Source organism: Dama dama, chromosome 20, assembly GCF_033118175.1.
Source record: "Dama dama isolate Ldn47 chromosome 20, ASM3311817v1, whole genome shotgun sequence".
In the NCBI taxonomy this organism is placed as follows: Eukaryota; Metazoa; Chordata; class Mammalia; order Artiodactyla; family Cervidae; genus Dama; species Dama dama.
In genome coordinates this window covers 75513237-75530441 of record NC_083700.1, presented here as the reverse complement: position 1 = coordinate 75530441, position 17205 = coordinate 75513237, and the positions used below count along the sequence as shown (strand labels likewise).

General features: G+C 36.4%; 1 protein-coding gene across 4 annotated transcripts; it reads right to left on the bottom strand.

Moving 5' to 3' along the window:
- Positions 1–196: 196 nt before the first annotated feature.
- SERBP1 (SERPINE1 mRNA binding protein 1) lies at positions 197–16120 on the bottom strand. 4 transcript variants are annotated; one of them, XM_061121652.1, is made up of 8 exons: positions 15694–16120; positions 11828–11978; positions 11165–11305; positions 10963–11052; positions 10261–10380; positions 7541–7718; positions 3910–4083; positions 197–2391 (listed from the first exon to the last, which is right to left on the bottom strand). In XM_061121652.1, the coding sequence occupies exons 1-8, from the start codon at positions 16004–16006 to the stop codon at positions 2335–2337; spliced, it is 1224 nt and encodes a 407-aa protein (XP_060977635.1). In that variant the 5' UTR covers positions 16007–16120; the 3' UTR covers positions 197–2334. The 4 variants fall into 4 exon arrangements, with proteins under 4 accessions (XP_060977635.1, XP_060977637.1, XP_060977636.1 ...); XM_061121654.1 differs by having other exon boundaries at positions 10261–10335; XM_061121653.1 differs by having other exon boundaries at positions 10963–11034.
- Positions 16121–17205: the final 1085 nt, after the last annotated feature.

Below are 17205 nucleotides of genomic sequence, written 5' to 3'. Positions count from 1 at the left end.
AGAATTAAATTTTGTAATTAAAATAGGTACTCTCCCAATTGCTATTTGACAGACTAGGTTAACAAACACTCCATATAAACAAACCTGTTTTGTGAAAAAATGAAATATGAACATTACCCTTGGGGGTACACACATAGGTCATAAGACACGTGACAATAAATGGGCTCCTATGATTGCTTTTATGACTTTTAAGAAGTGAGCATGAAAATAAAATCTTTATTTTCAGTTATCACCCACCAATAAGAGAAAGTTAGGTTCACAGTTTTAGCTCGTGACAAAGTGAACTAGGAGGCAAATTTACATCCATCAGATACAACTAATGGACTAACTTTTAGAATCCAGGCGATCTTGAAAGCTTGCAACATACCAGATATTGCTGTGTATTCTCTAGTGACAGAATGCCAGCCATGGCTGACAATGAATAGAACTTGTTTTAATAGGTGTTTTCTATATGTTGCTAGAAATCAGGTTTATTACATGTTCCTGTCCAAAAATGAGTTAAGATACTTTAAACATACTACCTATGGGTATGTTTAGGAATGTGTATGTTGCAATCTCAAGAGGGGTCAATAGTCCATATGGACTAAATTGATACTTGCCTCTGGGTAGCAGGTATGTTTGTAAATATAAAATTATGTTTAACATTAGCACCAGTGCAGAACATGCTCAGCATAAGATCCAAAACACCAGCACAAGCTTATCCACCATTTAAAAAACCAATTACCTCCTTCCTAAAATGCCAAACTAGTAGGTCACTAGATCAATTAATCTAATCCCAATGTGTAACTCTTGTACTGTACGGTTTCTCCTTTACAAGTATGGGGAAAACTAATGAGCTAAAGAGACATTTTATGACTTAATGTCTTATATCAAGTATTTTTAAAATTGGACATTACCACATAGATAGAAAATTACTAATAGTGACAAAAAGATCTTTAAATCTGCAAATAAAGCCCCTTTCCTGTTAATCAATGTTGCAGAAGACTTAAAAAAAAAAAATCCTAGAAAGGCTGTTTATTCTCTCCATGTATGTTTTAGTAAGTGGTCTTGATCAAAGAATCCATTATTAACCTAATTTTGTAACAGAGGAAGAGGTAAAAAGATACTTGTTACCTTCTACAGAATCTATCAACTTAAGACCAAAATTAATAGCAATATAGGAAATTTGGAAACAGTAAAATGTTTGGTTTTCATTTCATGGATGGTGCTGCTGTTCCAACCTTATAAAGTAAAGCTGTCCACTTTCCAAACCCCAGAAATTAACAATCTCCAACCTTACCGTACTAACCAGTGCCCTTTGGTTTCGAACAAGGAAGAGTTAAAGGGTTGATTATGGATGTACAATTTTGATTTTGGGACCTTTCACACATACAAATCATACTGAGCGGCCACTTATTTTACAGAGCAGTTTAAATGTTAACACATTAGCCAAATTAACTTGTTCCACCCACCCTATTGGAGGAGGAAAAATCCAACACCCATAAAACTACTTCACTTGACAGTATGTGTCTATCAACAATAAGTAGCTTAAACAACTTTTACCAGTAAGGTGTCTAGACTGATTTTTAAAATGGGCAAGTGACATTTTAAAAGTAAATATAATTGAAATTGAATCAATTATAATTTGAACCTAATGAACCATGCAGGAGCAAGGGTTAATAAACCAATGTGCTTTGAATTTGTTCAAGTACTGGTATTTCTGTATATAAAGATTTAGCATATATAACAGCTATCATGAGAAGTGAAAAAGACCTTATCCCCAGAAATGAAAATATTAAAACTAAGTTAAAATACATAAAGTAGTTAGTATTCCACACAGCATAAAATTTGACAAAGTTTACATGTCCCAGTTGACCATGTGTGAAAATGCAAAGCAGGTATTAAAACTGATATTATTATGTTCAATATTTAAAACCAGTTTGTAATAGGGGGAACATCTAAATCCTTAATTAAAAAACACAAATGAAGTGAAAGCTTTAAACTGGTACACACTGTTCACACCTATATTTCAAGTTTGGAAATGCATATTTGCAAGCAGCAATACAAAAGTATTCATGAAGAATGCATAATCTCTGAAAATTATGAAAACATCCCTGCTACCAATACATTTCTAAATACAAAACTGACTACCATATTGTTACTTCTGTGTAGCAGGAGAAGTTCATTTTCAAAACAGATAAAATTCAGTCTTTAGGTGTGAATGGTATGAATGACAGTCTTTTTTTTTTTGTTTTTTGTTTTTTTTTAAATTTCTTAGTCGTTTGGGATCCTTAAGCATGCAAGCCTCAAAGAGGAGGGTCCACAAAGGAACCAGGGCTGTCTTATGGCATCCAGTTAAGCCAGAGCTGGGAATGCCTCTGGGTCATCCACATCAGGAGCAGAAGCACTTGACTGAAAAAGAAACAAGCAAAATTAATGATTCTCAAATCTTATTATTTCCAGTGTCTACATTTAGACATATTCTTTAAAAAAAAAAAACAACACAAGTTTTATTACAATAAGTAAAATATGCCAAAGCTTTTACTTTCAAAAGGAAAAATTACAGATCAGAATAGGACTTGAAGGGAATAGCTGGGAGACTGAGATGGACACACACACTGTATGAACAGGTGACTGAGGACTACACTGCAACCACCTATATAAAGAGTCTAAAACAAGTGACTCTGTGTGTGTAACTGATCCACTGCAGAAACGAACACAACATTGTAAACTCCAGTAAAATTAAAAAAACAAAAAACAGGACTACAAATATTTGCAATGAGCCCTGTCCTGAATTTTCTATCAAGAGCTGAGAAAATTCCTAGTAACACCATGGGTTATTTGTTTTTCTAACAAATCACACTAGTAGATTCACACAAGGTATGTATGTGGATTCACTGTTGTTCAATATTCTTTTATTTTTTCCACTTGCTAGTAAGAATGGCAATGAAAGCAGGCTAAGAAACCAATTATTTAAGCAGCACATTCATAATTGATAGGAAGGAACTTAATGGCTATTTATATTCAATACAAATTACAAAACAAAAAAGTACGGAAAAGATCCATATACACAATGCTGGCCTTTAAAAAGAACCCATGTTACAGAGGAGGGAAAAAAAAATATCACTACACTGTTATGAGTGACCATAAAATCTAGAATATTAAGTTACTACTATAAACATTGTCAGACTCAATCAAGCAGATGGGGTGCCAATTTATCAGATGTTGAGAATTCAGGACATTATGGTTGATTCTGAAATAGACTGTAAGGCACAATGAACTAATTCAAATTATCACTAATACTTTAATACTATCTCATCAATAAACCATGAACTTTGGGATCAAGCAGATCAGAATTCAAAACTACCAATTACTAGGGCTTCTAGCAAAATGTTTCAGAAAAATTTGTTTTGTATCACAGTGCAAGGCAATGGAGATCACAAAAAATAGGACAAAAATGAATTCCAACTCTAAGAGACCAGCTGTCAGGAACAAAATAACAATCAACAACCAATCAATGTCACACAATTATATATTGGACACAAAAGTTTTATTAAGCTGAGCTCTAAAAAGCAGTGAAGATTTGTCAAGACAATTATTGATATTTGGCACTTCAGGTAGACAAAGACCACAAAATTACCTTGGTTCCTTGCACCTGAATTTCATCTTCTATAAAATGGGCATTTTTTTTAAAAGCACAGTACCATGATAAGCACTAAATTAAGTGTTCAATAAAGGGTGATAAACTTAACCACTGGCAGCACTATACAGTCATTTAAGTGCTTTAAACAAAAATATAACCTAAAATGTAATTTTTTAAAGGAATACCAACCTTTTTCTTCTACTTATGTCCCCAAAAGGAGTTAGGTCAGTCATCTATCAAAAGAGGTCCCTCAAGTTACTTACAAGAGTAGAATATGTCTTAATTACCTTGTCAGTCCTGATGCCACGGTTTGGACGTCCACCACGCCCACGGCCACCTCGTCCTCCCCTGCCACCACGTCCTGGGCGGCCAAGGTCTCCAAAATTGATCTCCAGCTGAGATGTAATATCATTTGCTGGCTTCCGGAAATGGTGATCCATAACTGAGTCTTCAGCATGAGCCTAAAATTTCAAATGAAGGCCACTGGGTGATTTGATGGATAGGAAAGCAATGTTGTATATTTCTCAATGAGCTTTCTACAACCTGTACTTTGTGTGAAAAAATGTAGCAACAGGTAATAAGTAAGCTTTGGGATCAGCTATAGTAATCTAGCAGTAAGAATTCCTTTCACTTTTCTCCACTTCATATTCCCTTAACTTGAATTATAGGTGATACTAGCAAGACTTGATTAGAGGTATTATCACAACTACTTAAGCGGCTGGGCCCCATCTCAAACCTACTGAATTATAATCTTTAGCAGTGAAGTATGAATAAAGTTTTAGTTGTTCAGTCATGTCTGACTCTTTGCAACCCTATGGACTGTAGCCTACACCAAGCTCCTCCATCCATGGGATTCTCCAGGCAAGAATACTTCAATGGGTAGCCATTTCCTTCTCCAGGGGATCTTCCCAATCCAGGGATAGAAGCTTGGTCTCCTGCACTTCAGGCAGATTCTTTACGCTCTGAGCCATCAGGGATGAATAAATACATTTAAAAATATGCCCTTCAGATTAGGATTCCAATCTGAACCTCTGATGAAGACTTTTAGATAGATGGTATATATTTCTGTTAGAGACATTACTGAATCTCTTAAGTTTTAAAGAGAACTTTTGCTCTATACCAGCTATGACTTGGGGAAGAAACTGTGTATAGACGTCTCAAAATGCTTTTCTGTTTATATTTAAACATGTTCTTCCATATAAATTGGAGAACTACAGATTCAAGTGAAACACGTTACATAAACAACCTTCAAAAACTGTGCACAAATAAAACCATGCCTTAAATTTACCAAAGGAACCTTCTTTAAAATGAAGTCATCATGTTTGTGAAATTCAGATCCCAAGCCACATGACACTCTGCAAAAATGCCAAGCAATCTCACATTGCTTAAGGCCTGATTTTCTTTTGTATATTTGGGAGAATGGGTTTTAATCTAGTTGGAAACTTCCTATACTAAAGTATGTTTTAATTTTTCTAAATACATGTATAATCCTCTTTTCTGAAGGGTATTTCATTCTAAATATCTTATAATATTACAACTGCTAATAATTACATTTTCAAGTACAAATTCTTTATTTGTAAACAGATTTTCATTCCTTTAATCATCTAATACCCTTTTGTCTTTCTTTAAAAAGGTTTTGAAAAATATTTTCAAATTTTTTTAATTTAAAAAAATATTAATTTTAACATTTAAAAAATATTAACTTTAAAGGAGCCTAAAATACAAAATCACTAGCAAGTAAGTCAATTACTATGTGAAGTGTCTGATTTTAAATGTTAGTTATTGCAAAACAACAACATTAATTTATTAGTTAAAACCATTTATAAATTTCTAGAGCAAGAATCAAATAAGCTTAAGGTGATATATTACAGAAAAATCCTGAAGGTAATTAAGAGGAAGCCTGGATATTCAGGTTACATCCCCAATCTTCAAGTAAACTACCAGGATCAATTTATAGGGGTTTTTTTTTTTTCTATAGCACTGTGCAAAAATTAAGGAAATAAGAGCTTGGTCTCAGCTGTCAATAATTCAGTTCTCTATTTCTCAAAAAAGTGTTTTCCTTTCCCTAACTATTTCATTTTTATTGTGAAGCTGAAGATAAGTATAATAAGAAGAAAAAAAGAGTACTCAAAGCACTGTATACAACAAACTTAAAGACCTGTTATCAAGTTACAATGAGGTTGCATCCTGATAAACCTGATTATCTTTAAGTTCAAAATACATTTAACATACCTAACCTACCAAACACATCATAGCTTGGCCTAGCCTACCTTCAATGTGCTTAGGACATCTACATTAGCCTACGGCAGAGCAAAATCATCTAAAACAAATCCACAAAGCCTTTATTATAATGTGTTAAATATCTCACATAATTAAATGTAGTATTGAAAGTGAAAAGCAAAAAAAAAAAACCCCAAAAGTTCCACATCAGGGACAATCTGTATTCAAGTGATAAGGCCATATATGCCAGATTTCAAGTACAATATCACAAAAGCAGCCTAACTATGAGGGTCCAAGCATTTGTAAGTGGTTGATAACGAAAATGTCCTAGTTTCAAGGTTATTCATAACCAATTTCACATTTTATAATTTTCAGAAAATTCTAATTATATATATCACCTTGTGTAATAATTATTTCTGAAAAGCTCAATATAAAATATTTAAAGCTGGGACACTTAACCAGATGTCTATAAAATTCATGAAGAGGTTGCAGGGTATTAATGGTAATGATAATAATCTAAAATTATACCAAAGTATTTCATGTCTGTGTCCTCTTCTGAAGAAAAGTTCTGTTGGGACCCCAAAAACTTACGAAGTTCTGTTGGGACCCCAAAAACTTATGATGCCAAAGTACTTTTTTTACATTATCCTAAGCAGTTTAATTGTTAGTTCAAATGAATAATCTCCCCAAAGTGAATTTCTATGGTTCTTTAAAGGAAGGTTCTCTTTGGATACCCAAAACAACTTTATCAGCAAGAACTACAAAAAAACCCAAAGCATTATAATGAAACAAAATGTTTTTTCTTTACTGATAAGAAATTACACAAGACTGTCCCATTTATACTACTTTCATGATGCCCATGTTTAAAAAATCATCTCTAAACTTCTACTTTAGTGCAGAATATTTCCAAGCTTGTTTCACAATTATTTTTTGCTTAGAAAATTAAAATGTACAGATTTTACTGTATTTTTTAAATTATAGGTTGCCTTCATAACATTCCAGTTTAACTGTGACTAAAAGCTCATACTCACATAAACCCTAAAAAGATATAGCAGTGGGACAGTCCCCTAAGAATGTGTGCCCCAAGACTTAAATAAAAGCTACCAAATCAAAAGTCACACGTCTTTCTCAAGTATTTTCATTAGTTTCCTTGTTTCCTAAGGAAAGGAAACTCATAAATTCTCTGGTCTTCAAGCTATTACTCTTCAGTAAAGATTTACTAAAGATTCCTGGATAAGGCTTCCCAGGTGGCACCAGTGCCAGGGAACCTGCCTGCCAATGTAAGAGACGTAAGAAACACAGGTTCGATCCCTGGGTCGGGAAGAACCCCTGGAGGAGGAAATGGCAATCCACTTCAGTATTTAAAAAAAAAAAAATTCCTGGATATTATTTATATATGGCACAGGCAGACAGTTTAAAGATATACCACATAAAAAAAGCCAACCTTTCAACCTAACAAGTCTTAATGACTCCCAGTTAAGTAAGATTTTAAAAAACATTACAGCTTTAAAAGAATAATTTCTTAAGAATATATCATAATGCAGTTTATTTTCCTTTGGGGGAAATATATGTCTCAAATAATCATATGTAAAATTTTATTTTATAAACAGATTATCCATGTGAAATTTTAAACAAAAATTGTATATGCAATTCAAGACAAATCTGAACATTTTCAAACACCACAAAACTTCACTTTACCTCTTCACTTTTTGACTTATGAAGAACAAATCCCTTCTTCCACTGCCCATCAGCACCTTCATTTGGTTTTCGGATATTAAATTCTACTTTTGCCCGGTCCTTATTTTGAATAGCCTTCCACTCATCCAAAGTCATTTCTTTTGGACCCTCTTCCTTTACTTCTTCAACTTCATTCTCCCTGCGTGAAGATGTTTCAGTATTACACCTGGCAGGGGGCTCATAAAATCACAGAACTTACAAGTGTAAGCGAGGAAGTACCAACCTCAGCTGGTTGGTAATCATCTAGATTTCCAAGGACAGGAGAATGAGTTTTCTTTGTAACCCAATGGCTAACATGTGACTTGGTAGAGACCAGGAATTCACTGTTTGTTGAATCAGTGAAAATGTGGATAACGAAGGAACATACAATTCATATTCATAAACTCTTAAATGATCATCTATCAGTAATACAATTTTGAACTGGCTTTATTAAACCTAGAACACATTTTTTAAAACCACACTACTGTTTTTAAAACTTACAGTATGTGACTGAAATCTGATTTATCTTCTGCTAAAACATATTTTTAATTTCCATAATATGTAATTCATAACACACATGAAGGCAATCATCTAGGCTGCCCATGACAACCAAGTTTTATATTTAAGAATATAAGAGAACTGTTCCCTCATCCATTTTTATAACACTTAAAGCAAATCTTTAATTTCTACAAATCCAATCTTTATATATACTCCAACTTTCAAACCAGTGTGTACATGAATAAGCAACTAAAGTTTCACTAGTAATGGAACTTTCTATAAAATACTGATTTTCAATACTTAATACCAAATTGTGTTATTTCTAATATAATTCTCAGACTATAACTATTATGTAGTATCCTGTTTCCTTTTTACACAAACAAAGCATGCACCTAGGAATTCACCATTTAATCTCAATTTTCAATTGTCACCAAACAAGTTTGCTATTTTGGGAGCACCGCTTCTTTCCAAAGATAGCAGGTGATTCAGTTAGCCTCAGAGCTCAAATAACTCCCATATATGCTGTTCTTTACTGTTTGACAAATCTCATCTTAAACTCCCCAGATCAGTTTATACTGAATTGATGCAATTTTAAGTATCAAGTCCAACCTTGTCAGTTTGCAGATCAGAAAACTAAAGATAGAAAAAAGGTCCCAGTTACTAAGTTGTAACCCAGCCAAGAATAGAACTCAGCATACATTTATCACATCATGAAACCATGATATCTACCTTCAAGGGTTGTTGTAAGAATCAAATGAAACAAAACAAAAACTCAAGAACTATACTTAAAGGAACCAATCAAATTCTGCCAAAACTGTGTTTCTTAAATGTACACTTGCATATGTAAGCTATTTTCATCATCATGGTCTTTAGGTTCAATACCTAGAATCCCAATTTCAGTCCTGGGAACTGAGCTAAAATTTGCTTCCAATACCCTATCAATACCAATATATCTCTTACTTAACTGTTTGTATGTATAAACAGTTATAATCTTGACAGATTACTCTCAAGGTGATTTAAATGTTTAAATATTTAAACAAATCAAATATTTATTCATTTAAGTAAATGAAGGTTATTCATTAAGGGAACAATATATGTGTTGAGCTTTGTAAAGTAATTAAGTGTTGTATAAGGTTCATTTAACTTACCTATTCCACTGTTAATCACATAAAATATTCATAAGTTTCATATAAAATAAAACGAAGTTCAACACATCACTCAACGCCATATATTTTTATCTAATAATAGTAATAACTAAAATAACTAATAGTGTAACTGAAAATAACTAATATATTTATATTTTTAGTAATAACTAAAAATAGTAATTTTTCTAATAATAAATTATTATTCCTTACTTAAGCAAATCCACTAAATATGACTTTCTAATCATTAATAGTGCTTCACTCTAAGAACAATTCTGGAGAAAAAGAGTTTAGAAAGCATCCCTTCCCTAAATAATTTGATTATGCCTTGATTAAGAATTACTGACCTAATTAATCTGCAGTGCAAGACTTTAAACTACATACTGAAAGAAATGACTGACATATAACTTCTGCTTGTATTGAAGGAAGACAGAGGAAGGCACAAAACTATTTCTACCAGCATAACTTGAGTCTTTAAAACTGTCCAACCCTTGCATAAACAATTTCAAAACTGTCTTGTACCTAAAAACTCAGGAAATAAGAAAGCTAGTGAAATGATAACATATTCTGGCCCTTGCTCTCCTCACACATTTTAAAACAAACCAATAATGCTGTATTCCACATTCTATGTGAGCGGAAAAAACTTCAAAGAGATGGAGGAACTAATTTTAATAGTCACATTTTATCATTTTAAACTGTCTCAGTATAAAATGTGTACAGCTATAGAGTCCAAAGTACTCTGAACTTTGCAAATAATTCTCAGGTTAAAACAGCTAATTTTCGTGCTCAGGGCTAACAGGATTTACTAAAATACGTATCTTCCATATCTTTTTAAGATGCCAATGGTAATTTCAAACAGAAATAACCATTTCTATTTATCAAACCATCACAGTCCAACATATACATGTGTAAAGTACTCCTCTACTATTTGAAGGACTGGAGTACAATAAAGTCTCTCCTATTAAAAAGCAAATATTTAACATTAAGCCTATAGATTGTTTTTTTGGTAAACCTCAAACATTGCAATGCTCAAGCATTACCACCACACACAAAATCACTTACTTATTTTCAGTGTCCGCAACTGGATGTTCTTCACCTTCAGGTGTTTCCTCAGTCACATTTGATTGTTCCAAGTCACTGCAATTATAAGATATTTGTTTCTGAATGTATTTGGGGGACTCTCTAAGGAAAGAAAGAAAAAAAAGGCATCTAGGTCCATTTACATGTAGTTAAAAGAGTCTTTATACAGAAGTATTTTAAAATTCTCACATTCCCAGTTTTTTCCTACTCAATTTACTCTCCTGTAGAACACTAAGAGAAAATAATTTAAAAATATATACTGATCCAAGTTATGGCTCAAGCACATTACTCAAAAACTAGAAAGGCAGCAGTTCTAAAATAAAGCCCCACAAGCTTTTTAAGTTTTTAATCACCGAAAGGTCAATAGCTAGAATAAGAATTATAAAAGAAGAAAGATACAATAGCAGAATACTCAAATAACTTCAATATAAGATTTCAATAAAAGTGATATACCTATATGAAAAGTATCACATACTTTTGAAACATAAAAAAATTGGTCATTCAACACATTATAACCCAAACATATCCAAAAAATCACCTATCATCTTGTAAGGAAGTAGCTGAGATGACAGCATCCATTCTTGTCCCAAGGACAAGTAAATATTTAACAGAATTAAGGGCAGACCTCAAAAGTAAACTATACAATTTTATTAAAATTATTTATTAAAGAACCGGAATACCAACGTTAATTCATCTTTGACAGTTCCCCAGTTGTGAGATCCGCTCCCTCCACGTTTGTCCTCATGCTTCAGGCCACTGTAATGTGAAAAAGAACTAACAAAACTGAGTTAACATAATACTCTTTAGGTCTAGAAATTCAAATTTTGTTTTATTAAAGAAGTAGATTCAAATAGTAAAGTATAATAAGAACCAATATAAGACTTACGATCTATCACTTCCACTATGCCTATCAAATTCACGTTTGCCACGAGAATCAAAGCCATCTCCCCGGCCCATTCCTCGTCCACGACCTCCTCGACCTCTTCCAAGACCACCACGGCCTCGGATAGGCCGGTCAATAATCGGTCTACAACAAATGAAAGATATTACATACTTCTAAGGTTTCTGGAAAAAAGAATGAGGGAAAGTCAAAGACTCAAAAATATAGGAACATATTTACTGGCTCATATCCCAACTGTTAAATGTTTTAGAAAATTCAAAATAATCTATTTCTAAACAATTAAAGGTAATCAGAACTAGGAAATTCCCCAAAGAAAGAAAATTATTTTGACATTCTCTTTTACTACTAATGCATACACTCTTCCACTGTTACTCATTTCATCATATAATCTAATAAAACTGCTATTCACTCATATACTTAAAAATTAAACACATCTAATCTGCATAACTGAAGTGTTTCACTACAAGATATCTAAGTCTGAACACCAAAAACTGTTACCAAAATGTCATTAATAACACACACACTCTGCTGAAAAATCTGATAAAATTAACCAGCCACACTGCTTCCTGGCAATTATGTTCAATTTTATGTGTTAAGCTGTCTGTCTATAAACTGACAATACATGAAGAGATTAAGAAACAATCTTGCCTATCAACGGAAAATTCTCCTCCTTCACCCTTTTCTTCAAGTGGCTTTTCAAATCTTCTTTCACGAGGTGGTCGCCTTTCTGGTCTCCTATCAATTATCTTCCCTTCACCCTGAAGTTGTTGATCAGGTCTTCTTCCAACACGTCTTATTCCTAAAACGATTAAAAAAAAAAAAAAAACCCATATAAGCAAATCATTTCTGCAACACAGAACATTTAGGCCTAGACTGTTAGAAAAAAAAAATACTACTACTCTTTAAGTCCACTACTAGCACTTCCTATTGAAAAAGGCTAACAATGGGCACCTCTGAAGTTTAACGAAGTACTTCAGAAAAATTTCTATTTAAATAAACTTGTTTCAAAATTCCATTTAGTTTGCCAAACCATTCCCCCACTAAAGCATTCTCTGTAACTGACCTGGAAGTCATTTAGTTATTTCTCTCACTTTTCAAGATGCCCACCTCTTAATTTAAAATTCTAAATTCAAAGAAATTTTAAGCAAATGATATAGTAAAAACGATTAATTACAGTATCCATTTACAAATAATAGTCAAGCAAACCAACACAATCACCAGATAAGAACCCTTTAAAAAAAAAAAAAACACACCGACAGTGAAGGCATTATTTTATTTTATATAACCTGAAGAGGAAAAAGGAGAGTAAAAAAAAGACTGATGATTTTATCAAATTACAAAACTGAAGGGGAAAGCAAATGTCATTTAAGATTATATCCAATGAATAATTAGGTCCTACTGTATAATATGGGAAACTATATTCAATATCCTGTGACAAACCATAATGGAATATATTAAAAAAGATTATATATACACACATGTATAACTGAATCATTTCAGTGCAGAGCAGAAAGTAACATATTTTGTAAATGAACTATACTTCAATAAAAAAATTTTATAAAGATTACATCTCCATAGTTGAAAATAGCTACTTACCCCTCTTCCTCCTGCAGTTTACGTGTGTGTATGTAAACATATACATACATACCACACCTAATTTTAAAACACACTGTTATGCAACCAGAAGCTATTATTATGGAGAAATTTTTTTTGGTTTGCCCTTACAATTATGTTTTCAAAAAAATCTTTAAAACCCACATACACAAATTAAGCAAGATGTAAGAAACAGAAACTTGTGACACTAAATGATGGCTGAAGCATTTACTGATTTCCCTCTTCCTTACCTTTTTTCTGTTTGTGTCAAAGGCCAAAAGGCCTTGTGGTGGCCTTAAGGATAATAAGTAGACTGATGGTTAAATTTATGACTGTAAAAGTTTAGGTATGCTCTAGTTCCCAAACCACAATTTCTGACAGTCACCTGAGGAATTGATTTCACAAGATATTAAGTTGGTTCACTCTGGTTCTTTCTAAGAAAGTGTACCACCAGCAAGATGCACCCAACTGTTCAGCTGCTTGCAGTCAAATGGTAAATGTCTAACTCTTAAATGAAATTTTAAGGTCCGTTCCACATAAACTCTCAGGACAGATCACAAACGTTAGACCTTACACCAAGGCATTTTAAAAAAATTTCTTCAGAGGTAGTGTATGGGGTGGAGCTACGGAACCAGTTCTTATAATATCCAAGCCTCACACACCCAAATGAACAATGGCTTGCTTCCCCACTCCAATATTCAGTATCAGGCTTACAGAATCTAAAACACTTACAAATAAATCCACGCAGCAATTGACATTTAAAAATGTGTCTCTAGATTTTTCACTATATTCCAGGCTTTCAACATTAAAAAACAAACGAGAATAGACTTTAGTGATGTTCAGCCGTGTCGATTCTCAAGTTCCTCAAGTGGGCAAAAGACAAACTACAAAATTCACAGAATATAAACAGTAAATACCTACCTAAAGCATATCTAGGATTGTGCCAGGACCTCTATTCAAAGGCACAGAACACATGATCAGGTTAACAATTCTTCCTACTACAAGTGTCCAGGACTTTGTTTACAGATCTATACTTCCCCAATGCCTAGAAATGACTGCTACATAGTAGGCTCCCAAAATGAATTTTTTTCATTCAACATTTTTATAATCTGTGTTTTATGCAATTTAAGGTTAAGTGTGCTCTGAAATGCTGACCTAAGGAAAATGTTGATAGCTATTAATGGAAAATTTCCCAAGGAAAGACTACTGAATAGTAAATGCAATCCTGCTTATAAATTTATGAACTAACTATAATTTAAAATACTAGGTTCCAGGTCAAAGTTTATTTCATAAACGGACTTTATGATCAAACTGAGGGGTTTAAAGCACACCTCGTGTTTTGAACATTCAAAACGAGTGAACACACTTCAGATTCCATTTTTTCATGTACCTTCTTTGAATTAGTGTCATAAAGGAGGTAAACTTGAGCACAGTTTAAATAACCACACAAGTCAGTGTGCCTTAACATAGAAATTAAATGATTTATTACATTGTGCTACAGCCTGTATAGCCTGCTATAAAGACTAGCTGAGTATTTAGCTTCAAAGATGCATGCTTTCTAATACTCCAACTTGTGCTTCCCTCTCCAACCTGTAATTTTAATATAATTGTTTTATTTACCACCTAGGTTCTTCATCCCAAGCCTCACAAAGTTCTCTCTATATTTCTTAAAAATTCTAAATCAAAACCTAACACAATTGTTTTCATTTTCAAATTAGTTGAACGCTATCAAATTCAACTAAAGCTAAGAACTCCTTTCTGAAGCACGTGGCAAAATTTCAACTTTCAACACACGGAGGTAATCTCTACGATTCAGAGCTTAGGTCCTACACCTACTTACTTCGGATCTTTAAGGATTTTTCCTTACTCCTCACTGCTATGCTTTTTCACCCACCACCAGAGAAACCAGGAATGACGGAGAGTGCAAACCCCAAGTTCAAGGCAATCCCGCGAAGTTTACAATGACCTGGAAGCAGCTACTACCCGCCAATGAAATCCCGACCATGCTTCACGCACATGGGGAGAAAAAGCCAAAGATTGAAAAGGACTCTGCGGTGGCTACCGCTGTGACAGCGACGGGGCTCAGGCCAGGGGCACACCACACCAAACACTGCGTGCGGGGTGGGGGTCGGGGGACGCGGGGCTTCGACCGGGTAGATAAAAAAGATCTTGACTCGAGAAGAGTTTCAGGACTTCCTGCCATCACGTTTTCATTCAGAATTCCCACTTCTGGTCAATCCCTAGTGGCCAAATTCCTCTCTCAACAGCTTGAGTCACTCCAGCAAGTTATTAAGTTTGTAATAGTTGACTGGGCGAGGGGTGGACAATAAAGCACGTGTGCACCTAAAAGGGCAGCTTATTCCACAACATCCGAGAGGTTCGAACATGCGGGTGGGGGGGTGTGTGCGTAGGCAGAAAACTCGACCCTCTTTCTCGGGCGTACCCGCGCCATCCTGGGACAAGATGGCAAGAGAGGAGCCTAAAGGAGACAACCTCACCTCAGAGCAGCAGGCTGAGGGGGGAGCTCTGAGCAGGAAGAAGCCGCGGAGCCCCCGCTACCCGCTGCACTACAAGTGCTCCGAGGAGTGGCTCCCTTCACCGAGCCTCGGTCCATGCGCTCGCCCGCCAAGGAATCCGGCGGGAAGGCAACAGCCTCCCAGGATCCCGACCACGCTTCTCGACTCAGACCTGAGGCGGGAAGGGGTGGTTCCAGTATCCCTGCAGGTGGCGGTTTGAACTTGGGCTTACACGCTCCCAACACCATCGCAGGACCTGGCTTTTGTCGAGTTGAGGGAAACGCGGGGATATCGGCGGCCAAGTGTCCCGCGAACCCTCGGAGCCCAAGAAGCGAGTGTTAGCCCCAAGTCCCCTCGCTCCTTCCCTCCATCCCGGGTGTCTCCCACCTTCTACCACTGCTTTACCTTCTTTCTTAAGCGCCACAGGCGGCTGCGTCTCCTCCTTCTTGTCAACCACGCCGACGCTGGGGGGCAACGGATTCTTGCGGTCTTTCTGGGACTCTTTACGCAGCTGTTTGCCCGCCGCATTAGAGTTGGTCTGAGCTGCGGCCTGAGCTGCGCTCTTGGCCCCAGGGCCCCCAACGCCGCCCCCGCCGGCTTCTTTTTTCTTGTTCTCTGCTGCCTTCAACACCTCGAAGGGGTCCGATTCGTCGTCAAATAACTGGTCAAATCGGTTGGTGACCACGCAGCCGAAGCCTTCCTGTAAGTGCCCAGGCATGATGGTGGCTCGGCGGCGCGTTCCTCCACGGATTGCAGCGGGCCGCGCCGAGCCAAGAGCGCCTGCTTCAGCTCTTCCCACAAGATGGCCGGGCCGAGAGAGGGGGGCTGTCTTCTCTTCCGGCGCTAGGCACACATCCGGGAGCGGCCAGCGCCGCACGGTACCACGGGGTCTGTAGGCCAGAGTCGCTTTTCCTGAGGCGGCTCCCGGCACCAGGACTACAATTCCCAGAATACAGGGCTTAACAACTCTTCGCGCGCGCCTCAGAGGCGGGACCTCATCGAGGGAGTGGGGCGTGCAAGCTGAGGGAGAAGCGCGGTGGTGGGCGGAGTCCTGCCACCTGCTATCGCCACCCTTAAACTCTTTGGGTCTCCTGCTGCGCTGAAAACAGGAAAACGTGACGGCGTGTTTTGCTCGCGAAAGTTCTCAGTCTTCGGTTTTACTCCCCGCCTCCGGCCCAAGACTAACTTTCCCCACCTCTCCGGGAGGGTCAAGGTGACCATCAGTCTTACAAGTGGAGACTCACAAACTTCCAGGGCTGGCGGGTTGCTGAGGTGCAGCACTGGCCTCGCGAAAGCGGAACCCGCTCTCTTCCAAATCCCTAGCTGCTCAAGTTGCTGGAGTTGCCCTCCTTCAGCCCTAATAATGATTCGAACCGTCTCTGTTTCATGTGAGGCGGAATACGCTTCCTCTCGCGGGGACTTGAACTCGAGCAGCGGAATTAATGCAAAAGACAAGTTGAACTAGCAGAGTGAGTGTTGCGCGCTTTTCTTGGATGAGAAGGGCCGTCTTGCGACCCGTACTTTAATTGTTAATTCCTGGCAGTACAGCACTAGCCAGACACTGGGAAAGCCTCCAAAAGGCATTGTTTGTAGAAACACTTTCTAGAGTCTAGACTAACATTAGTGCCTGACAAGTCAAGGATTGGGTATTAGTAAAAGGTACTCAAGAAATAACATTAGAATGTTATCTGAAGAGCATCTGAATGTGTGATGTGCTAAGAGTTGCAGTGAGGGGAGAGAAATATATCAGAATTGTCTTTAATTCGCATTGGTATTAGCTGAGAATATTAAAGTCCTTTAAAAGGGTGTCATGTATATTCAAGCATATTTGGCAACACGGTGAGGGGAAATGTATTTTCATAATTTTTAAACCTTTTCTATTAACGCAGAATATAGAAAATGCATCTCTTATGTTCC

What these genes read in the sequence shown, in the direction of transcription:
- SERBP1 (XM_061121652.1), bottom strand. Translation starts at nt 16,006, where the DNA reads ATGCCTGGGCACTTACAGGAAGGCTTCGGCTGCGTGGTCACCAACCGA. An exon ending in GGAGAATTTTCCGTTGATAG is followed by an intron (nt 11,306 to 11,827) that starts GCAAGATTGTTT and finishes CATTTGTTGTAG; the next exon opens with ACCGATTATTGACCGGCCTA. An exon ending in CATAGTGGAAGTGATAGATC is followed by an intron (nt 11,053 to 11,164) that starts GTAAGTCTTATA and finishes CAGTTTTGTTAG; the next exon opens with TTCTTTTTCACATTACAGTG.